This window comes from Dunckerocampus dactyliophorus, chromosome 19 (genome assembly GCF_027744805.1).
Source record: "Dunckerocampus dactyliophorus isolate RoL2022-P2 chromosome 19, RoL_Ddac_1.1, whole genome shotgun sequence".
Lineage (NCBI taxonomy): Eukaryota > Metazoa > Chordata > Actinopteri > Syngnathiformes > Syngnathidae > Dunckerocampus > Dunckerocampus dactyliophorus.
In genome coordinates, this window is record NC_072837.1 from 6,084,790 (window position 1) to 6,108,660 (window position 23,871).

Sequence of the window (23,871 nt, forward strand, 5' to 3'; positions counted from 1 at the left end):
TTCTGCCTCTCTTTGCCTAGTTTCTTCTTCTTCTTCTTCTTCCTCCTGCTCTTCCTCCCTCTCCCTCACTGAAAGTTGCACATGGTTTCATTCTGCAGAGGTTCATTCTCCTCAGGCTGTGGATGGGAGAGGGATGAGAGGACGGAGCTCCAGTCTAAGACACTTGCAGCTGCTTTGGAACGTTTGACTTCGTGTGAGGATTATGAATGATGAACACAGCGGCTCCTCTTAGTTTATTGTGCATCAACTTCTAAACCCGACATTTTTTTTTCTACTGTTTTTTTTGGAGTCTGCATGCAACTGGAAAATGAACACTGACGCATCAACTTGCTGACGCTTTGGCTTATCCCGTGCACTTGTTTTGTGGAGGAGGCGGTGACATCATCACCATCAAGCGCTCAGCAATCATGAAAGGTAAGACTTATATCTGTGTGTGTATTCACTATTATGATGACAAATACACTACAGGATGGTACATGTAGTCATGCACCTTCACGGGCACCCGCATATTGGTCACATCTACCTGAGAACGTACCGCTTTGTTGTTTTTGGGCTGGAAATGATCATCTGTCAGCTTTTAGCAGCTCTGTGCATGCGCGTGCATAATACACCTCCATTATTTTTAACACACAAACATGCAGCGACAGAGAACATAAGGTTTGCAGCAACGTGCGTGATTCCCACTAGAGATGTGCGAGACATGAACGAGTCTTTCAAAGCTCGCAAGTTTGTACAATTGGGACTTACGGGTACTCGTGTCTGTTAACTTGTTCCCTTTGCTACTGCTAGCAAAACTCTCACTGACTGACTGGTGCTCGACAAAGTCTCGAGCTTCACTGACTCACAGGTGCTCGATAAAGACTCGCATTCAATTGACTCATGGGTTCTCAATTAAGACTTGGGTTTCGCCGACACATGGATGCTCGACACAGACTCAAGTTTAACTGACTTCACGGGTGCTCAATGAAGACGAGTGCTCGATGAAGACTCAAGTTTCACTGACTCACGGGTGCTCGACAAAGACTTTAATTTAAGTACCACACAGGTACTTGATGAACACTCAAGTTGCACTGACTCAGGGGTGCTCGACGAAGACTTGAGTTTAACTGACTCACGGGTGCCTAACAAAGACTCAAGTTTAACTGACTCGTGGGTGCTTGACGAAGACTCGAGTTTCAGTGACTCACGAGTGCTCAATAGAGACTCGCGTTTAACTGACTCACGGGTGCTCCATAAAGACTCGTGTTTAACTGACTCATGGGTTCTCAATTAAGACTTGAGTTTCGCCAACTCATGGATGCTCGACAAAGACTCGAGTTTAACTGACTAATAGGTGCCTGACGAAGACTCGAGTTTAACTGACTCACGGGTGCTCCATGAAGACTCAAGTTTCACTGACCTCACGGGTACTTGATGAAGACTCGAGTTGCACTGACTCAGGGGTGCTCGACGAAGACTTGAGTTTAACTGACTCACGGGTGCCTGACAAAGACTCGAGTTTAACTGACTCGTGGGTGCTCGACGAAGACTCGAGTTTAACTGACTCACGGGTGCTCAACAAAGATTCGAGTTTAACTGACTCACGGGTGCACGATGAAGACTCAAGTTTAACTGACTCACGGGTGCTCAATGAAGACTCGAGCTTCACTGATTCATGGGTGCTCGACAAATACTTTAATTTAAGTACCTCACAGGTACTTGATGAAGACTCGAGTTGTACTGACCAGGGGTGCTCGACGAAGACTTGAGTTTAACTGACTCACGGGTGCCTGACAAAGACTTGGGTGCTCGACGAAGACGGGTGGTTGACGAAGTCTCGACTTTCACTGGCTGACGGGTGGTTTTTTTTTTGTCTTTTCTTTTTTATATACAATACAGAGGCGATATTAACTTGCTGTGTGAGCAGCCTCGTGGTCATGACTGTCACTTCATTGCTTTATGAACTTCACCAAGCAGTCACAGAAGTAATCCTGACATTTAATTGGTTGATAGTGCAGCTATGATTAAGTCCTCTGACTTAATCCGCCTAGCAACAAGTAGCTAGATCCAGTATCCTACAACAGAGAGCACACCCCTAACATTTCAGCAACCATTTTATTACGGTACATCTTCTCAAGGCACAATACTATAGGAATTAAAACCTGGATATACATCGTGCAATTCACATTTCCACATGGAAATGGAGAAGTAGGAAGAATCAAAGCTGCTATTATTCTTATGATTATTTATAACATGGCAGTTGGAGCAGAAATTTGAATGAAAAGGAAAAAGATACTATAAATTGTTGAACGATAGCCTGTTTATTTAAACTCAGCTCGTGAACTTCCCTGACACCCTGACTCAGCGCTTTTGTGTCAAAATGTGAATCAAAGCTCTGATGTGTCCCAAACACAATGAAGTGATTTATTTGGGACCCTTTTGGAAATCTGCTGACTGAATTAAGGGTGCAGTAAATGTGTGCTCATGGGTCATTACAGGGTCAGAACACGTGGCCCAGCCACGGAGGACATTCTTACGTCATTGCTGTTGACATTATCACTTGTGTTGTAGTTTATGGCTCTGGCAGATTAGCGTACGTTTATTTTGGGATGAATACATAAAAACAGAACAATAAGTTTCTAGTCCCTCAGCAGCAGTTTAGCGATAGAGTTGATGCTGAATACATTTGAAATAATATTAGAATTGTTTTCAATTGTAAATTGCTATTAAATAATACTACTGATAATATATATATATATATTTTTTTAATAAATATTTGAAATATACAGTAATGCCTTGTTTATCTCAGTTATTTGGTTCCAGACGCGACCATGATGTAGGATTCCATATTTATACATGGGATATTTTCATAGTTAGAGCATAGAAACGATGTTTATGACCTTCTAGATATGTTTTTTTTACCATTATTAGAACATTCTAGACATGAAATAACACCCCCTATAGTCACCTTTACGCTCGTATTACCCAATATAATCGACATAATAACAGAAAATAAGACATATTAGACATAAATAAGTTTCTGGACATCATACTTCCTGCAGTGGCTATTGTCTCATCAGTGTAACATTACTGACACCTAGTGGCCAGTGTCGAGTATTTGTATTTCTGTTCATTTAGCCTTTTTTATGCTTGTAAATGCTTAATTTAGTCCAAGAATGCGTACAATTTGCAACCACAAAACAGCAATGGTTTGTTCATTTAAAACCCATGATAGAGTGAAGCCGCCAAACTTGAACCGTGAAGTGGCGAGGGACGATGTATTTTTTGGATGACTCTGGGAGAGTCACAAAAGGGCAACTATCCATCTCTAGACTTTCAACTTCATTTGACATGTGACCGTCAATCCTGTGGCGCAGGACATCTGCTTCCATTTCCTGTTATTATTGCAACCATGACAACCCAACCAGTGCGTTTCCCAGTCCCTACCCTAATGTTTTGTCTATCTAGTGCTGTAGTACAGGTCCTAATCACAGACTAATGATACCTGCTTGCACATGTTTGGGTTGGACATAACGAATGCATACTAATCACACACATCTTGCTGGCAACGTGGTGTGGGCTGAGCCACGTGACCACACAGCAAAAGAGCGCCGAAAACATGTACAGTGGTTTCCACTCTTGCTGAGGGTGAGTCCAGCAGAACTAAATATGCTGCCTCATACATTCCTTTAAGGGGGCTTGGAGCGGGAAGGTTGAGGGCGGGGTGATGCTGGATGATGGACAGGTGCGGCGTTTTCGCAAAGCATGGTGAAAGCGTGAGAAAAGAACACGTGTAGCTACCATAATTCCCCACAGAGGAGCCAGAGACATTTTTTTGTTCAACTACAGAGAGTATCAGACGTCTGTCGTAATAGGGGTAAGGATGGTTTGTTGACTACAGTATACAGTATCGTAAATAACTGCAGGGTGCCCTGTGGGGTAAATGTGTGAAAAAGTGAACAAAAAAGACTTTTAGGCAAAGAGTAGAGGATATTGTACACGCCCTTCGACCTCACAGTGCTGTAAACCTAACCTGGTTTGTTTATGTGCAGCAGACTGCATGCCAGAGAACACGTTGGCGCTCTTAGAACATATCCATTTTCATTGCTGAACCACAATAAAAGAACCTACACCCTCGTAAAGGCTCGTCTAGATTCACAGTTCACGGAAACAAATTCCAAACATTTACAGTTTCGTGAGGAGACCGCATGATGAACATTCCAGTCAGAAGGCATGTAAATAATCGACAGCTACACTGTGACCTGGACAATCTGTTCACTCCCGCTTTCATTTGCAACGTAGCGAGTTGGAGTTGAAGGGAGGTAGTGTGCATGGTTATGTAGGCCCGTCATTTGAATTTCATCCACAACCTCCCAAGAGGAACCACCACAGAAGGCCCACGAACACAACATCATACTCTTACTGCTTCGTGCTGCATTCACATACGCCACGCAGTGTCGCACACACCAGCGCTGAGAGCTGAATAGTTACTGTATGAAGCATGGGGCTGAGGAAGCAAAATGTTGGATTGCAGAACATTTACCTTCTGGTGGGGTTTAAAGTTGCATGGAATGTTTCTCAAGCTGCTTGCACATGCTTGCAAGCTTGATATTTTCATAGGTGGCTTTCATGGCCACAGAAACACCATCTGGACCAGATGCCCACAGTACAACTTGGGCTTTATGGGGGGGGGAAATCACCTTTTCAGGAAGTTCCAACAACTCAATGTACAGAACAAGAACATTATGTTTGCCTGGAAAGTCTTTCATGGACGAATTTGGGACCTGTGAAGGAACAATGTGCTTGTATATAAACCTTTGATACATTGGAAACGGTCATGCATGCAAACCATACAGCCTCACATGGTGGCCTCCACTCTATTAGTCACTGGGTGCACTTAAGCCTGGAATGTCCGGACCTTCACATTTTATTTTGTAAAAAGGTTCAAACAAAATAAGTTATACACAGTAGATCCCTGCTTTTGTGGGGGTTACCACCAGCAAATGGCAAGTACATGATATGCCCATAAAAATGTCTATTTTTGACCTCATGCTAGCTTGATGTCGACATTCTCCTCCGATTTCGGATCACCATTTGCAATAAAAGTGACGGCTGTAATTATCACACCGAACACCGTAAAACTATACTGCTGAACTGTACAGTAAGAAAAATTGCTGATATTGCAAACTGATGTTTTTCTGCTGTCAGTCTGCTTAAATAAAAACAAAACAATATACAATTCATCACAGATCTAAAAATAAAACAGCCATGAAGACTTATGTGGACTGATGTGGTTTGCCTCATTCACTTCTGTTCCCACCGAGTTCATTTGGTTTATGCTGGATCTTGGACGTGCAGTGAGGCGAAATAGGAAATGTTTCGTTTTATTTGATTCAGAAACAGACATTTTCCAGCCCCTGTGGTAAATCCCTGCACGTCCTACCTCTTTCCAAGGCCAAATTATGCACTTGTTTTGCTCGCCGTCCAGTTTTCCATCCAGCGCTGCATTTATTACATAAATCCAAATTCCATTGTATATTCATGGCTTGGTGTTGTAACCAAATACTGCTGCACTGATCATAACATGCAGCGTTAGTAACAGTAGTCATTGTAAATAAAAACTCAAGCAGAAAAGAATAACATTGAAATAAACCACCACAATAATTACACAGGTGGGTTGGGAGGATTAGGAAAGCTGACAGCACAGGTAAAACTAATGGTGTCGTTTAGGGGCGTCCAAAGTGTGGCCTGGGTGCCATTTGCAGCCCACTGCTGTTTTTTTATTTCCACGCAGCGCATTGTAGAAATAAATGTAAACTAACTGGGGGAAAAATAAAGAAAAAGGGCGCAATGTAAAGAGAAAAAGCTGAGATGTTGATACTAATACTGTAACTAACACAAAGCTTTGTCTTTATACCGTAGATCCCCACAAGTAGTTGACACGGCCGACCTTCAAATCCTCCTGCTAGCTTGACGCTGACATTCTTCTCTAATCAACATTTGCAATAAAAGTGACTGCTGTAATTATTCCGGGTTTTTTTCCCCTTCTCTCTTCAATTGCCATTGTTCCCTCACGACACGATCCAGGTTTAAAGCCCTTAAAAATGCCTGACACTCTTATTCAAGGCATTTCAAGTATAAAATGTATCGGTACTCGCCACGAATGAATGATAACGTAAGATGATACTCGAACAGATGGACTCGGACTAGCAATGTAGCCTTTAGCGGTTGTCATGCGAGCCTTAGAGAAGGCATTCCTCCGCGCTGCGTCGACATAATCCACACTGCTCGCTTGTTGCAATTCCAAGTCGCGTGTTTTCGAAGCTGTCGAAGTGCTTCCGTAGCCAAACCAACTTCACAGAACACAACTATGGTGCATTCAGTGACCGCCCAACAAAGTGCAGACTCCCAACGCGTGATGTAAAAACACGATCAGTGAAGCATAAAGACATAAACACGTTAAAAACTGTGGGCTTTTCTCAGGGTGGTACACGTACGCTGTACATTTGATCACGTATTTGTAAATTATTACCAACTTATGGGGAATAAGGTGTGTTTTTAGATACTTCGGTTGTAAATAGACAAAGCTGGACTCAGACCCAGAAGAAAATACGAACAAACTAAGAGTAAACAATTCAACTTGACTAAAAACGTACACCATTGTTTTCACTGAGGCGTCTCTTTATATTGAAGTGTGATATACATGTTACTATTATGAGCCAATTTTCAAAATAAGATGAGTATATTTTTAGTGATTTGGTCATGACTCTGCACGGGTGTTGTGCAGTTGTCAGCTTCAATTCTGTTCCGTGTGTGTGCGCGTGTGTGTGTGTTGGACGGCTCCGCTTCCTCACTAAAGAGTCAGACGAGAGGACTTTTTTTTTTTTTTTTTTCCACGAGGAGAAATGAAAACATGAGGATAGAAAAGGAAAGCGTGTGAGAGAGGAAGATGGTGAGGAGGTTTGGAAGAGCAGACACATATTTGAGGGTGGATGCCGATTTGGGGCTATTTTACAAACAATGTGCTGATACTTTCAATTGGTCGGGAAAGTCCTAATGGCAGGAATTCCGGAGCGGGGTCATGGAGGCAGGATTTAAACCACAGTGGGATGTGAGAAGTCACAAATATGCATTCTAGGAGCCACTTTAAGAGCTATTTGTTGAATATCGTAGTCTTTAATGCATCCTTACGTGATGCAGTAAAGTAATGGTAAGAGTTGGTGTTGATTCCAGCAGGGGTGGGCAAACTTTTGGGTTAAAAAATTTGGAGGAGGGGCCGCCTATACTGTAACAGAACGACATACTTGCTCACGGTGCAACGAAACGGAAACACAACACGTCCACAGCAAGTGAACGCATCACATAAATCAACAACTAAGCGCTAAACGTGACACGTAACTTAAAACTGTTACTCCCAAATGCCCGCAAGGCATGCTGGGCAGTCCAGCTGCAACACCAATATGAACTACGAACAATAAAACATAGCAAGAGTGTGTTAACTCCTCCTCCCCTGATGACCTCATCAACATATTTTGCAATCAAGCAAAAAATGCGACAAACACGGCAAAATGTTGGGAGAAAGAATGCCACAAGCTACCCAGCATGCCTTGTGGAGGGAATATGTGGGTATTTTTGGCAAATTTGGCGCAACACTAGCACTGCAAGTCATGTTGCCGGCTACACTTTCCATGATAAAGGGTTAAAAAAAGGAATTTGGAAATGCTCGGTGCTCAGCTGTTCATGAACTCCACTCCTATCGCCCCCCCATCACATCTGAATCCGCCTTATCTTGTCTGACGATGATGACGATTGTTAATATTATCTGGACAAAGCTATCTCTGGTTTTCTCTGGTTTTACGCCGCCGGCCTCGCCCAGATCTAACCACTGCAGCCGCAAGGCATCTCTGTGTCACTGAAAGCAGGTCACGGTGTAAATCAACGTCAGCTCATGTGTACTTACTTAGCCAGTGCGTGTTTGCACTCTGGAAAAAATGAGATGAAAAATAACGTTTCTGTGCCAGAGCTCATCACCAGACATTGTTTGCAGCTGGAAAAAGTCAGAACATTTTTCCCTTTTTATCGGGGATCAGAATATTTCTCAAATCAACCAAGCGCCGCTATACCGATGCGGCCCCGTTATGCTGTGTATTTTCTGGCTAATGAAATGGAACAACACAATTTCGGGAACCCATGCTTAAGATTTTACTACTTAATATGTATAAAAGACGAATCTGTGAGTCACTGTGGGAGTGCCACCCTCAAGACATTAACCTTTATGATTGTGCAGCAATTCAACATCTGACATCATGTGGGTGGCTTGGAAAAGTTGATGCATGTTGTTAAAGGGACACGTTGGCAAACCTACAGTGGCCATTTCTATGTAAAAGTACTCCGAATGTGCGTTTGCATGCTTAATTCATTTTAAATACCATATTGACCCAAATGTAACATCACCTTCTATGGGAGACAACCCCTCTTTTTCAAGAGGGTGAAAACCAACAGTGTATAAAGTTGGTGGGCCAGCCAGGACACCACTCATGTTGTTAGTGTTCAAAGTTGTGTGCTATGTTTTTATTCAAGACATAGCAGATTTGTTAAACTTTGGTAATGACAACATCAATTATAAGTAGAAAATTCCCCAGGTGAAATTTTGATGGGCATGCCCTGTGTTGTGAACCTCTGACCCGGTGTTTGCTAGCACGCTGTGCCATGCCAGCAAGCGATGCCATGTATAATTTAGCATGTAGATGAGTAAATTAGCAAATGTGCTAACATGCCAACAGTTAGCATGCTAGCATCAAAATTGCCAAGACACTATAGTGTTCCTATATCGTGCCATGTATTTAAATATACCTTTAGACATGAGCAAAATAGCCAAAATGATAAGTTAGCTGGGTAGTACCTAGCAAGACAGCACTAAGTACCCAAAAGTACCAAGGCAGTTTTATAGTGTCCCTACATTATGCCAACAGTTAGCATGCTCGCATCAAAAGTGCCAAGTGTGTCCTATGCTGTCCCTACATTATGCCATGTCTGCTTTAGCCTTTATACATGATAAAATTTGCTAAAATGCTAACAATTAGCATGCTAGCATCAAAAGTGCCAAGGCTGCCCTATAATGTCCCTACATTATGCCATGTCTGTATTAGGCTTTATACATGAGGAAATTAGCTGAAATGCTAACAGTTAGCATGTTAGCATCAAAAGTGCCAAGGCTGCCCTATGATGTCCCTACATTATGCCATGTCTGTATTAGGCTTTATACATGAGGAAATTAGCTGAAATGCTAACAGTTAGCATGTTAGCATCAAAAGTGCCAAGGCTGCCCTATGATGTCCCTACATTATGCCATGTCTGTATTAGGCTTTATACATGAGGAAATTAGCTGAAATGCTAACAGTTAGCATGTTAGCATCAAAAGTGCCAAGGCTGCCCTATGATGTCCCTACATTATGCCATGTCTGTATTTGCATGTAGACTGCTCACTAGCAGTCAAAAGTTTAGACACACCTTCTCATTCAACAGCATGGGTAAGTGTCTCCAAACTTTTGACTGGCCGTGTATCATATACAATACATATTGTATGTGTGCCACTGCACTATATTCATTGTCCCCTACCTGCCTCACCACACAGAAACATTTTTTAAAAGTTGTGTATATACATATACAAGGTATACAGTATACAGTATATACTGTATATAATAATACAGACTTCCAATAGGCCTTGTGCTGTTATTTTGTGGAACTGTTGTGGCTCAGTACTGTACGACAGAGCAGCTGCTTTCTGTGATTTATGCAACTTTTATTAGTTCTAAAAGTTGTTGATGGCTTCTTTCTTTACTTAAAAAACCCCCGTCTGCATTATGTCTTTCTTTCCTTGGCAGACAACTACGGAGGATATGAGAACCAGCTTTTTAAAGGTAATGACGCTGCTGTCATCAGTCACGTGATAAATATGGTATTGTATACACACATACTGTATAGTGAAGTCAGCGATGGTAGCTTAGCTGACCTCATCGGCCTTGCACGCATGGATTCCATGAACATTTTAAATTGTGTTTTGCAGAGGAGGAGCTCAACGGCGAAGAGGAGGAAATACCTCCGTTCAGAGGTGAAGGCCACGTGCACACGAGTGTATCTTCAATTGGCAGTTATACGCGTTGCATAAAACATGTCGTGTGTGTCCAGGTCGCGCGAGAGGCGGTTGCGTGAGGTGCCAGCAGAGCCATTCCCTCCAACTGGCTGTCAAAGTCCTTGCTGCATTTGTTGCATTCCTCATCATCACTGTAGCAGTGTTAGCATCGCTAGGTGAGTTATCACTCTCCAGATAATCACGACACGCTGCCACGGACTGACATGATGCATGAGGAGAACCAAGCTAAAGGATTTCATGAGGATTTTTAACATAGTCTATGTCGTCCGGGCGCTCATTTCACTTGCAGGATGACAGCTGCACTGTACCAGCAGATGTTTTAGTCATCACGCTCTTTATTGTGTCAGAGAGCAGGGAATGATTTACAATCACTCAGGAATCTCCGAGTGAAGCTTGGTGCTGATGCTGATTGCACCCTTGCACACATGGCTGCATTTAAATACGCAGTTAGCACAGAAAATGACACATGAATGTAATGTAATGCAGTCATGGAAAAATATTAGCATACTCCATGGGGTAGTAGCGGAGTTGTTCAGGGGGGTCTAAGCTTTTTCCAGTGAGGGCCACAAACTGAAAAATGCACGGATGGAAGGGCCTGCCTTGATTTGTAGGGCAAAATGTGTAGATATGCTACGACGTTAGATATATTTCAATTTTCCAAACATTGCAACTTTCTTCTAATATTTTGGCTTTATTCCCGCCATATTATAACTTTTTCCCCAACCTAATTTTCCAAAAATGACAACTTTATGATTTTTTAGATATCATTTTTTGTTTAATATTTCAACTCACGACAAAATTTTAACAGTACAAAATTACATTATTTATTTCCTCACAATATTACGAGTTTATTCTTGTAAAATTGTGACTTTTTTCTCGTTAGAATGCAACTTTTTTCTGTTAATATTTTGACTTCTTTTTGTAAAATTACAGCTGTTTTTTTTTTCCATTTCGGCTGTTTTTTTTCCAACTATTTCAGCTTTCAAAATTTTCTTCTCATAATTTTACATTTTTGTGCCTTAGTCATTAGTTCCTAAGTAACTACTTATTAGTTCCTCAGTAACTAGTCTAAATGTATGTCCCCTAGTTTCTCAGTAACTACTCTACTCATTAGTTCCTCATTAGTTCATTAGTTCCTCAGTAATTAGTCTAAATGTATGTCCCCTAGTTTCTCAGTAACTACTCTACTCATTAGTTCCTCATTAGTTCATTAGTTCCTCAGTAATTAGTCTAAATGTATGTCCCTTAGTTCCTCAGTAACTACTCTACTCATTAGTTCCTCATTAGTTCCTCAGTAAATAGTCTAAATTTATGCCCCTGAGTTCTTCAGTAACTACTCTACTCATTAGTTCCCCATTAGTTCTTCATTAGTTCCTCAGTAACTACCGTAGTCTAAATTCATGTGCCTTAGTCATTAGTTCCTCAGTAAGTAAACTTTACTTCTTGTTTAGTTTGTTTGTCATAATCATACAACTAATTTTTGATCTTCTTGGTGCTAAAATAAACCTTATTTTTCCTCATAATATTAGGTTATCCTTGTAAAATTACAACTTTTTCTATCATTTACTGTATTTTTTCATTTTTCTATCACGACCACAGGAGCCACATCACTGCAGGGCAAGCAGGTTTGCTGCACAGCACATGTGGATACGTTTATTCGGGCTCGCAGAGCCGCGTCTATCCCCTGCGTCAGCAGTTATGATGCGGAAAATGCCTCCAAAAAAAAAAAAAAAAAAAAAAGGTGCGCACCTTTTAAACTCACACACACACTCAAAAACTCTCTTGGGAAATTGGTGGGGGGTTCAGGACCAGAGCAGCTGCATAAACGTTCTCTCATCGGTCATTTGGTGGAATTTGTTGGATAATGAAAACACATTTTCATGTCAGGACTGAAATTGAAGAAATTCCTCCTGTAATTCCTCTGCTGTATTCATTGTCTTCACAGTTAGCCTTCAACACCCTCATCCGCCAGCGGTGGTGTGTCAGTACTTGGTCTTACTCTTATATTCCAGGGCGTTTACATTTAGTTATTTCGGAGTTTTAGTTATTCCTTTACTGTGTGCAGAACACAGGTCACAGTTTTACCTGGATCATGTTCACATTTTGCCAATGTGCCCCGCGATTGGCTGGAGACCAGTCCAGGATGTACCCTGCCTGTCACCCGAAGTCAGCTGGGATAGGCTCCAGCATACCCCCGTGACCCTAATGAGGAGAAGCGGTACAGAAAGTGGATGGATGGATGATACAGTATCTGACATATTCACTCACTTGTGTTGCCAGCTATTTAGACAATAATGGCTACAGTGGATAGTGAATCTATACTGCTACACAAGCTTTACACTGGTTACTCTAAAGCAAGGGTGTCCACATACTGAAAAATGAGAGGATGCAAGGGCCACATGCAGATGTGCTAAGAAGTTATATACTGTATATTTCCAGAAAAAAAACTAAACAGCGTCTCAGCTTTGTGATATAGGTGAAAAGGTTTGTTATGCATTTTAGTCTTTGCTCTTTTTCCCCCACTTTTGCTGTTTTTTTTTTTGTTTTACATTTCCCAAATATTTCAACTTTCTTCATAAATTTTCTTTTCGTAATATTTTGACTTTAATTCCATACAAATTTTCCTTTTTCCTCAACCTAATTTTCCAAAAATTACAGCATTATTTGTTGTTTTGTTTCTCATAATATTACAACTTAAAAAAAACCAACTTCTTTTCTCTTCAGTATTTCAAGTTTATGCTAGTAAAATGATGTTATTTTTCCTCATCATATTATGACGTTATTTTCATAAAATTACAACTTTTATTCTTTTAATATTTTGACTTTACTCATGTAAAATTACTTTTACTTTTTTTTTTTAAGTTTGTTGTTAAATTATATTTTTAGAATATGCCGCATGCCAAAAAAAAAAAAAAAGCCACGGGCCACGAGTGGCCCCCGGGCTGCACTTTGGACACCATTGCTCTAAAGCACTGTTTCATATCGGTAGTATTGTCCCTTGAGAAGATATAATACGCTTGCTGGAATACGAGGGGTGGACTCACTTTCATGGCCCATTTAAGGGTTAAAAAAATGCCGAAACTGTCATTTCCTCCAGTTGGGAAAGTCCTGAAGATGCCTGGTGTGATACAATGTAGTTGTCACTGATTGTTAGGTATCGTCAAGATAATATCCTTATTCTCTAGTGTTTAGGAAGGTGGACCATCTCTCTGAGGAAGAGTCAGTCTATGACAAGAAGATCACCAGGGCTCAGCAAGTATTAGAAGGTAACACACTTGTCTGTTTCTTCCACAAACCATACACCACACATGAGTTCCTCACGCACACTTTTGTCCGTCTTTCAGATCTAAGTAACTGTTCCGGCTGTCTGGATGTGACTCTGTATAGCGAGGAGATCAGCAGGCTCAAGCAGGAGTTTGAGGACGTTCAAAAAATGTTACTAGGACAAGAGCAGGTGCCGGATCATCATAATGTATCGTTTCACATCCAGCTAACGAGGCTTCACGTAATACTTTGTAATACAACAGACTTTTCGCATTGGTTGTGATCCGGGGCCACCAGCAAATGCAGACTATCTTGATACGGCCAAAAAAGCTGGCCGTAGCGAGTCAGAGCTTTTCTTCCTGTCACTCACACACACGCACACACACACACACAAATGACCTGGTGGTGGCAAGTTGGAAAGAATATGCTTTTATTTGCTATTAACTGTTTTATTGTAATCAACCAGTGGTTGAAAACATGATTTAAATTTTGTCTTAGTTTGGTATTTTTTGGAAAGGAGTGGTCGTCTTATAGATGCGCCCCCCTCCACTCTCAGGTGCTGGACCAAGCCTCTCAGGCCCAGACCAAGCTGACAGCCACCAGCAACCAGCTGAGTCGTGACATGCAGAGCCACCTAATGTCCATCAAACTTCTCAACCAGCTGCTGGAGAGACACCGAGATCAGGTGGAGGGCTGGAAGGACGTGCTGGAGGAAAGCGAAGAGAAGATGAAGACTCTGACAGAGGATCAATACGATGTTAAAGCCACAGCACAGCAGGTCAACACGACCGTGGCACTTAGGTGAGTCGCTAGCGCTGTGACATGTTCTCCGGGTGTGTTGTTGACATTTTAGTAGCGCTTTAGTCTTCACTGCCTCCTTTTCGACAGACTCATATGGAAGCAGTTACGCATGCAGCCAAAAGAATAACAACAGCGCTTTGCAAGTCCAAAACTATGATCGATGGCGTTCGTCATCCATACGGCTGCTTACATCTTGTAGCTACACATTGGCAGGAAATCATTCATATATGTTGTCTGCTCTCTAGTACTATGTGGATTGATGCCCTGCAGAGAAAATCAGACGAGGAGACTCTGGTCCTCCAAAAGTTGACCAGCGACTGGCAGAACTACAGTCAAGTGCTCGGCGTGATCAAATCCAACACGAGCAGCAACACGCAAACCTTACGCTTCCTCCAAAACAGCATCATAGCCGACCACCAAAGAATGGTCATGTCCTCGGAGATGTACTACGATCTCAGTCAGCAGGTATGTGTGGGCTTTTCTCACGAGCTTGCAACATAGACCGTTACAAGTAGAGCTAGAGGCAGAAGCTCTGACTCTCGGATGCAGGAGTGACTACAAGTACAGTGGACCCTGGATTTTTGCCATTAATCCGTTCCAAAGGGTCAGACAAAAAAACAAAACATAGGAAAAACTGAATACATTTTTGTTTCTCTATGTTCTGGCACTGCACAACTTTCTTGCAGCTGTCCGAAATTTAAAAAAGCACTCAGAAATACGCATTGCGCTTGAACACCTCCCCACAACATGGGTGCACTGCCTGAAAGGAGGAAGAAAGGTGACAGATACAGAGTTGTTCATCGTTCTCTGTGCATTCTAAGAACAAATAAACTCACACACACACAAACACACAAACACACAATAAAGTGGGTTAGAATATTCGCTGGCCGGAATCTCTAAAAGAACCCCTGTCCATACTTCACGGCGACGAAGTCACCAGTGCATGGATGCTTTGTTTGGCCGTATGATAACCGAGACAGTGCACAATTTGTGGCAATAATTTTCATCAAAAAACTGTTCCTATGAAGCCTTGGCTGTATGGAAACTAGTGTTCCACTGTTATAGGAGATATTTGGAATGATATTGTGGCTGTAGGTTGCAGAGAAGCTAACAGCAATGACTACGGAATGTCCTTTTCAGGTGATGAACCTGCAAATGCAACTTGACAACGTCACGTCTTTCATGGACGAACACGAGGAGAACATGCATGACCTGCATTACCATTCCAGGTATTTCAAGTTCTCTTCTGACTTTGAAGGTTCATTTTCAACACTTTTAAACAAAGTGTGAGAAATCTCATAATAGTGCATCGGAAGTCTGGCCTTAATGCTGGAACGCAGACAGTTTGAAAGTGCTTTCAGTAAGCCCTGCTGGATAACCTTTAACCTATTTTAAGATGTGTAGCAAAGCCCGATTCCATACAAAGCTGCCCTACATGAAGTGGTGAGCGTATACATTGGACAGGTTCATCTAGCTAGGGAACTTCAACACCGACAGTTTAAGTACATTTTGCATAATAGGGACATTTAATGTGCTTTGTACGTTTATGCCCTACTATGAATGAAGTCCCTACGAAACCTAACCTATCATCAGGGGGGTGGACTCCAGTCATGCGAGCCAAACCCGAGTCATTGACAGAGTCATCAATCAAAGACTTTCAATTTGACTTGGACAACAATGACTCTGGACTTGTCTGTGACTTCAGACTTGCATCGACCTGTCTTGTCTATGCTTGAGGCGTCTATGCTTGAGACTTGACGTGAGATTAAAGACTCGAGACTTGCAACACACTGACTTGCTCCCACCTCTGCTTAACATTCTCTTAAGATACTATGAAAACCGGACTGGAGAGCGTTTCTCCGCCTTAGATGGTCGTCTGAACTCCATCGAGATGGAAATCGACACGATATCCTCCAGCATCAACGCCACCGTCACACACGTCCAGAGCATGTACAAGTACATCAACATCGAGAGCTCGACCTGCCAAAGTCGCCTGGGAAGACAAACTGAAGATCTCCAGGTTGTGACCACGCAGAAACACCAAATGCTGCCTGATATTCACGTTCTAATAGGTTCCTTTGCTTGCTTCTATCATTTCTGCAGAACTTAAACAGCAGCGTGCTGCTGCTTCTCAATTCGGCCGACACACTGAGGCAGCAGAACGTGTTGCTAAATGTTCGCCTGGATGTTGATGTCAGGAACTTGTCGATGGTCATGGAGGAGATGAAGTTGGTGGACACGCACCATACACAACTCATCAAGAACTTCACTATATTAAGAGGTAGGGAAAAACAGTACAAGTCCTGTGGACAACTTCAGCTTCATACATCTTCTCTACAGGTGCTCCAGGACCACCGGGGCCCAAAGGGAACCGTGGAGAGAGTGGTTCCAAAGGACCTGTGGGGCTGAACGGGAGTAAAGGAGAACGCGGCCCAATAGGAAGCCGTGGGTCCCAAGGAGAAAAGGGTTTTTTTGGGCCCAAAGGTGCAGCTGGTCAACCTGGCCCTAGTGGCAACAGAGGAGCCATAGGCAAGGCAGGAGTTAAGGGATCTCCTGGTCAACCGGGACCACGTGGTGAGCGGGGCCAGAAGGGTGATATGGGCCCATTTGGTAAACTTGGAAACCCTGGACAAAGGGGTCCGCCAGGGATCCAAGGCCAGGCTGGACTACCTGGTATAATTGGACCAGTTGGGCCTAGAGGAAAACCAGGACCAACTGGGCCACCTGGACCACCAGGGACTCCTGGACCTCCAGGAGTACACCATCAATCCAATACACAGCAGCAAAGCGAACCTGCTGTGGGACCCAAAAGACAATAATGGGATGGATTAGGACGGGACAAGAGTTTTGACAGAGCTGATCCAAACAGGGCATTGCCAACAATGACTCTACATTCATCCATTATATTGATCCATTGCCAGATCATAATGAATATGTGGGGTAGAAATACTCGAATAGATGCTGATGAAACATGGCTGATATTAATCATCTCCACACTGACACGCCCTTCTTTGTAGGGTGGCTCTTTAATGGGTCTTTCATTGTAGAAAGCCAAAAAGCATTTCAGAGCAGGTACTCTGAAGATATCATCCATCTGCTGCGTGAAATAACATGAGGGAGTCTGACTGAAGAATCTGAACATGTAGTCACACAATCATTTCTATGTTGGAAATGTAATGTATATATATATATATATATATATATAAGACATAAAGCTACAACTAGAGAACCATAGTATTTTGGAATAAAAGCGAGTATTGTCATGACATGCGACTGGCTTGCATTGAACAATAAAAGTAGACATTGACGTGGTGGTCTCGCTTGTATCTTGACATTGTTATTGTTGCCTTGAGAAGGAAGGGGAGCGGCTTTATTATTAACACAAAACACATGTCAGGACCCTCCCTTCACATTTCTGCGGTTTTCTACTTGTGGCTTTCAAAAGAGATTCTTAAATTACCCTGCTCTGGTGATCTGCCAAAAATGTACACTTTACATAATAGACTAATGTAGTAGCATACATTTCAAGTGACTGGATGCTGAAGAATGATTGCCTTAAAACCACTATAAGTGTTCATTTGCCTTCATATCACTTACTGTAATATGCAACAGTTCATGTTTCAGACCATCAGGCAGCCGCAATCAAACTGTGGTTCACTTAAGAAATATGAGGCAATCTCTCGAGGGTTTAGATTGGCCGAAACCTCGGTAGTTTCATTTTTCAGGCGTATTTGAGCATGATTAGACTGCAAACCTTTTTAAATTAGTTTCTGAGGTGGCTTCACATGTCTGACTCAAGAATGACGCTGATAGAAATGACACTTCCACGAGAAACTGCATATGGATGAAGAAATAGACTATAGCACTAATAAATGAATCAAAGTGTCTTTGAATGGAATGCAAAAAAACAACCAAAACAAAGGTGGAGAACAAGAACAACAACAAAGAATATACTTTACATTCAAACAGCAACAACAGCGCATCATATGCCCTGAGAACACTGTCACATGACAAGTCGTGGGCTTTGTTCAGCAGAGCTTAATGAGACAAAAACCCATCCATCTGTTGTGGTCGGATGACTGTTCTCTGTCCTCAGACTAGGTTCCAATATGGACACTTAAGTAAGCAGCCTATCGTGCGCTGTCTCAACTAAAGAAGCCAGAACAGTGCCCCTAATTTTCAACAGACTTGATCACATTTAGAGTCCAAATCAACAAAAACAACTGAGGTAAAAGAAATAAGGCCATCTCAACTACCAGCAGTACACAAAGCAAAGCACGTACTGTCTATGGATGACAGGCGTGTCCTAACGTTTTTCAGTGAGGTGCCACATAATGAAAAATGAAAGGATGAAAGCGCCACTTTGATATGTTGTATAGCTATGCTAAGATACTGTATTTCAAAATAAAACTGCATGTCATCTTTGTGATATAGTAGGTGAAAAAGCGTATTATTAGTCCAAACTTCGGGCTTTTCTCATTTTTTTCTCCAAGTTTGCTGGGTTTTTTTAACATTATGTTGGTTACAAAGACCCTAAAGATGATAAGCGGCATAGAAAATGGATGGTTAAAAAGACAAGAAGGTTTACTTACATACTTTCATTATGAAGAAATACACAAGTGTTGAACATATCTGGATAAATAATGAAGACACAAAGCTCCTGTTTGGCCCTCAGCCTAAAGACAGCTTTGAGTTGTGGCCCCCAGTGCGATTGAGTTTGACACCCCTGGCGTAGGTTGTTTCTTTGTTTTTGGAGGGATCGGTCAGCAGAAAATGAATGAATGCAGTCATGAGCTTGAAAAACGTGAACATTACAGCGACTTGCATGCATGCGCGTTTGAGCAAAGGACACACTTCCACAGTCTGGGACGTGAGCTCAGCGCAGACTGGCCAGGTCCCCAAAGAGCTCGTTACGTGGACAGCTGGAACAACACATGCACTCCAGTCAGGTTGCTGTTATTCTGTTTGTGTGAACGATGACAGCGGCACAACAGCACCGCTGACTGTCAGCGAAAGGTGAACAGTGGACACCGTAAAAGGCTCGCCCAGGTATAAAACACCGCCAATGAAGAGGGCGCATCGTGATGTGACCCTCCCAAAACCAACAGTGGGAGTACTGGTCTCTTCACTCTTTCCGACTGCCTCAGCCAGTCTAAAGCCTCCACCCTTAAGACTCATTTATTCCCCCAAAAAGTGGGGACAAATTTGATTTTCTGTGTTAACTAAGCGTGCGTGGGACTTCACTTCAACAAGTTTGGTCCTTTCTTATGGGAAATAGACACAATAGCAATAATAGACACCACCGATCGTGATCACAGTAGATTCAAGTCTTGGGACACCACACTGACAGCAGCCGGTGTCTTCCTTAGGAGACCTGATACATGATGATGCATGTGATATAGTGGTTAGCAGTTTGGGCAATCTCAGTTTGGGGGCCAACATGCTAACCCTTAGGCCACCATGCGGCTGACACATCTCATTTGACCCAATCTTTGGTTTGGGAAATGGTGCCAGTGAACCCACCCTAGCTGTGGTGCAAAATGCCAAAGGATAAACGCAAACAAAAAGCCCACATGCTTCAAGTGTATCATTGACAGCTTAATCTACATCCAAATCATTAACGGTGGACAAGCACTCAAGTCAGACGTGTGCATGACCCTCGTCAAGTGTTTTTAGGAGAAGCTGCTGCAATATAAAATCCTCTCTCCGTTTCCCTCCCTGCGTTTAGAATAACAGAGTCCAGCTGCTGAAACTCATGTTTGCTCATGTTCTGTTCTCTCACTCTGCTTTATTCTAAGTGAGAGAGAACCTTGTTGATCCACCTAAGCGGCCCCGCGAGAGACGAACAGGATGTTAGTGATTACAAATCCAAATAAAAGTGCTCGGTGTTATGCAACCAGGGTTTACAAAAAAAAAATACCCTCCCTTTGAAAGCGAAACAAACAAGCTGACAACGTACAGTCATGGCCAAAAATAATACTGGCATGCCATTGATTCCAATGGTTTATAAATTAGGCTGATTGGTTGCATTCCATGCAGGCTTGGCCAAAAACACTGGCATGTTTGGCCACATTCAATAATTTGGTTGAGGTTTAATTGTACGTAAGCAGACCTCCGCCAAGGTTAAACTGTTCAGGAAAGTGTGGGGAAAAAACTGAGCAAGTTACTTCCATCTATTGACGTGTCACATGCCATTTTTTAATCTAGGGGAAACGATTCCATCGTTACTCCGTTGGCTAAAAGCGAGACGTGATCTAACAAAAGTAAAAAAAAAAAATTACATTCTGGACACATTTTTAATTGTTAGCCAGCAGTGCTATTTATTTCCTGCTTCATGGGGATGATGACCACGCCCTGTTCTATTCTGGAGCAAGGAGAACGGTTCCATATTCGGACTCAAGCAACAAAAGTTTGTGGAGCACCATATGTTGGATCGGGATTCAGCCTTCGTGGCCCCCCAAAAATGGCGGATTTTGTCCCAAAAAAAAAAATCATTTAAAACCTTTTTTTCTCCAACAATAGGTGGAATTTTCCACAGAAAACACATCTTATTCACCGTAAGTCGCTAATAACTTCTAAATACGTGATAATACAGGTCAAATGTACATCATCACTTCAAAAAAGCTCAGTGATAATGTTTTTTCATCAGGCATTGAGATTTCACACCTTGTTCGGTGGTCCTTGAACGCATCATAGATCATAATGAGTATCGGGAAGATGGTTCCAGATTTGAACAGCATAAAACTGTCTGTTTATGGTTCTGACGGTCTCCCTGAGGTTCTCAGAGCCCGAGATGGCCGATATGGCTCTAACACGTGTACCAGAGACACCATGAAAAGACTTGTACACAAGCAGGGCTGTTTTAAAGTCTATTCTCTGAGCGACAGGCAGCCACTGCAGAGATGTGAGCACTGGACTAGTACGGTCGTATTTTTTGGTTCTAGTCACGTTCTAGTCAGGACTCTGACCAATAGTTAAAACGGTCACTTTTATTGCAAATGTTGATCCGAAATCGGAGAATGTCAACTTGGAGACAGATGGTGAGCGAGTCGTGTGTCAGAAGTAGACATTTTTATCGGCACCGCAATTACTCGTGATGGTCCATTGATGGTACTTAAACGTAACGCTTGCAAAAAAGCGGGGATCGACTGTGTTTGTTTTTGGTTTGTCCGCCGTTTATTAGCTGGCAATTTACTTCCCGGGACAAGCATGGCACATCACTTTTGATTCTGGGAGGGAGGATACAAGATAATTCCATGCTGGTGGAGGATTACATAAGATGACATTTAAAAAGATGGGAATCAACCATTTGCTTCCTTGACCGACGCCTCAACGTGACTCATTTTTAACCAAATCTGCAGCCAAACTGAATGGGATCTTTCTTGTTTCGTGGAAATCTGCCACACATTTGTTACATAATTATGCTAATGAAACAGAAATCAAAACAACACCTTTTGCTCTATGAGGGCATGGTTTCCCCAAATGTGTATGATCTCACAGGCGTGAGTGTGTACACACCATGTTGACGCTTGTGTGTCAGTTCACCACCACACACAGCAGCACATCACATGGCAGCGACAGTATTTCAGCATGACACTACACAAGGAGTGTGTTGGACATACAAACGCATTTCAATCCATCCACTCATTTGGGTTAACCTTCAAACATGACCAGCTGTACTGCCAGGGAGCTGCGGGGTCTAGCAAGCATCATGAGGGAATTACGGGATGTTTTTTAAGTCACTTCCTGAAACACGCAACCAGATACAACCACCCACTTCTGCGTATAACACAACCATGTAAACACACACACACAAGACGATTACAAACGCTGTCATGAGAGCTGTCTTGTTTTGGGAATTTACACCACATTTAATTGCTTTAAAGCACTTATGCGTTCACAATAGTTCACATTCTGTCCAAACGTTTTCCAGCGAGGGACACATGAAAAAAAAATCAAAGGATGTAACGTTCAATTTTTAATATTCTTCGCTTTGCTAAAACAAATCCAGCGTATAAAAATATATAAGTGATGAATTAAAGACATAAACGAACATTTAAGGTTACTTTTACCTTCAATGAAGATGCGATTCTTAATGTGACTGAAAACAGGCATGTGGTGGGGGTTGATCTCGCTGCCACATCATGTCTTTGGGAACAGTCACATCTTCAGTGAAGGTAAAAGGAATTAAATGCTCTTTTATCCCTTTCATGTGTCATTTTTATGCATTTAGAATTGTTTTATGCATGTAAAACTATATTTGTAAAACCTTAAAAACGCGTTTTGTTTGAACATTTACTTCCGTTACTTCCGGTTCTGGTTGCCGTTTTGTTTAATAATAGGATGCTAACAAGGAAGGACATTTTGTGATTTAAAAAAAACATTTAAGAACACAGTTGGACTCACACCATATTGTACGCAAACCCGAGAATGCACGCAACCAGATGCAAAATGTTCGACGTTATTTGAAAAAACACGCTAACCGGGACGGACACCAACAGAGGTTCCACTGTATTTCAAATCTCTTTGTCTCACTAAAATCCCTCCACATTTTCAAGCATTCCTTTCACGGATTTGACGGAATTGTCTCCCTAATCCTCTGGATTCAACAAGACCTGTCTCCCGTTTGCCAGTTGGAAATCGTTCAGGTATTTGTATCTGTAAACACTTGAGAGAGTGCATGTTTTCTTCTGAGAATTGCTGACACTTCCTCCTCTGCTTGCTCCACGGCAATTCAAATAAGCGTTTGCCATCCTTGTTGCACACTGCCAAACACCGACCGTGGCTTGTCTTTATTGTAATATCGCCACGATGAAGCGCTGGAGGATGTTTGGGACGATGACTCCAGCCATCATCACTGTGTCTTTGCTGACAATGTCATCTCATCAGACAAGTGAATCAATCTCATTGGCTGGTAAAAGGACGTGAGCTTTATGGATGAGTAGCAGATAAAAGTGCACAAGTGCACCATGTTTGACACAAGCTCTAGTGGGTTTGCATGCACAGCGGAGCATGTCTCAGCCTACCTGAGGCTTTCACCACTGTAGATAGTAAAGTGAACGTGTTAGTGTGTGTGTGTGTGTGTGTGTGTGTGTGTGCAGGCAAATTAAACCGTTGTGACGTCAATATGGCTGACAGATGTTAGAGGGTAATCGTTTCTCTTTAGGGCGTTAAGAGGTGGCATGACGGATCTTTGTGTGACATTCTGGCTTTATTGTGGGGACTCTTTACTTTTGTGGTGACATTTGGCTGCTACACACAAGGAAAATGCTAGGATGTGTGTGTATGCGTGTGTACGTGTCCTCCTCCTGCTATTATGTGGACTGCATAGGTGTGTGGTCCTCATTCAGCATTTTCAACCACCAGCAGATGTTAGGATGACCACCATGATGGTTGTTATTTTCATTGTGTGTGCGTGTGTGTGTGTGTGTGTGTGTGTGTGAGTGACCAGACCACTATAAGGGGGCGGTTAGAGGTTTTTTTTTGTGACTAGAAGTTGAGCAAGATAGCAAAACGTGCTGAAGACCACCACTAACTGTGTGCAGACCATTCGGCACCGCTGCTAATTATATTGCTTGGCAAGTTTGACCAAGAAAGAACAGAATAAATCGCATAAATGACTTGGTTTCTTTTTTAAGGGGGTGGACGTTGGGGTAATTTTCTGCGAAAAGGAA

General features: G+C 42.4%; 3 protein-coding genes across 4 annotated transcripts in view; 2 read left to right on the plus strand and 1 right to left on the minus strand.

Moving 5' to 3' along the window:
- Positions 1–14,012, plus strand: LOC129172686 (scavenger receptor class A member 3-like). The gene is made up of 6 exons (XM_054762657.1): positions 1–414; positions 9,864–9,899; positions 10,046–10,090; positions 10,168–10,287; positions 13,318–13,398; positions 13,477–14,012. The coding sequence occupies exons 1-6, from the start codon at positions 408–410 to the stop codon at positions 13,677–13,679; spliced, it is 492 nt and encodes a 163-aa protein (XP_054618632.1). The 5' UTR covers positions 1–407; the 3' UTR covers positions 13,680–14,012.
- LOC129172682 (adenylate kinase 7-like) overlaps positions 13,809–23,871 on the minus strand; it is a 19,248-nt gene continuing 9,185 nt past the window's right edge. For both annotated transcript variants that reach the window (XR_008567044.1, XM_054762650.1), the window contains one exon: positions 13,809–14,102. Coding sequence is in view for 1 of the 2 variants with exons in the window: in XM_054762650.1 (XP_054618625.1) it covers positions 14,031–14,102 (72 nt within the window). In the remaining variant the exon portion in view is untranslated. The remainder of the gene's footprint in view (positions 14,103–23,871) is intronic.
- On the plus strand, positions 14,212–17,517 carry LOC129172684 (scavenger receptor class A member 3-like). Its single transcript, XM_054762652.1, has 5 exons — positions 14,212–14,662; positions 15,338–15,426; positions 16,025–16,217; positions 16,301–16,478; positions 16,538–17,517. Exons 1-5 carry the CDS (start codon positions 14,291–14,293, stop codon positions 17,014–17,016), a joined length of 1,311 nt encoding a protein of 436 aa, XP_054618627.1. The 5' UTR covers positions 14,212–14,290; the 3' UTR covers positions 17,017–17,517.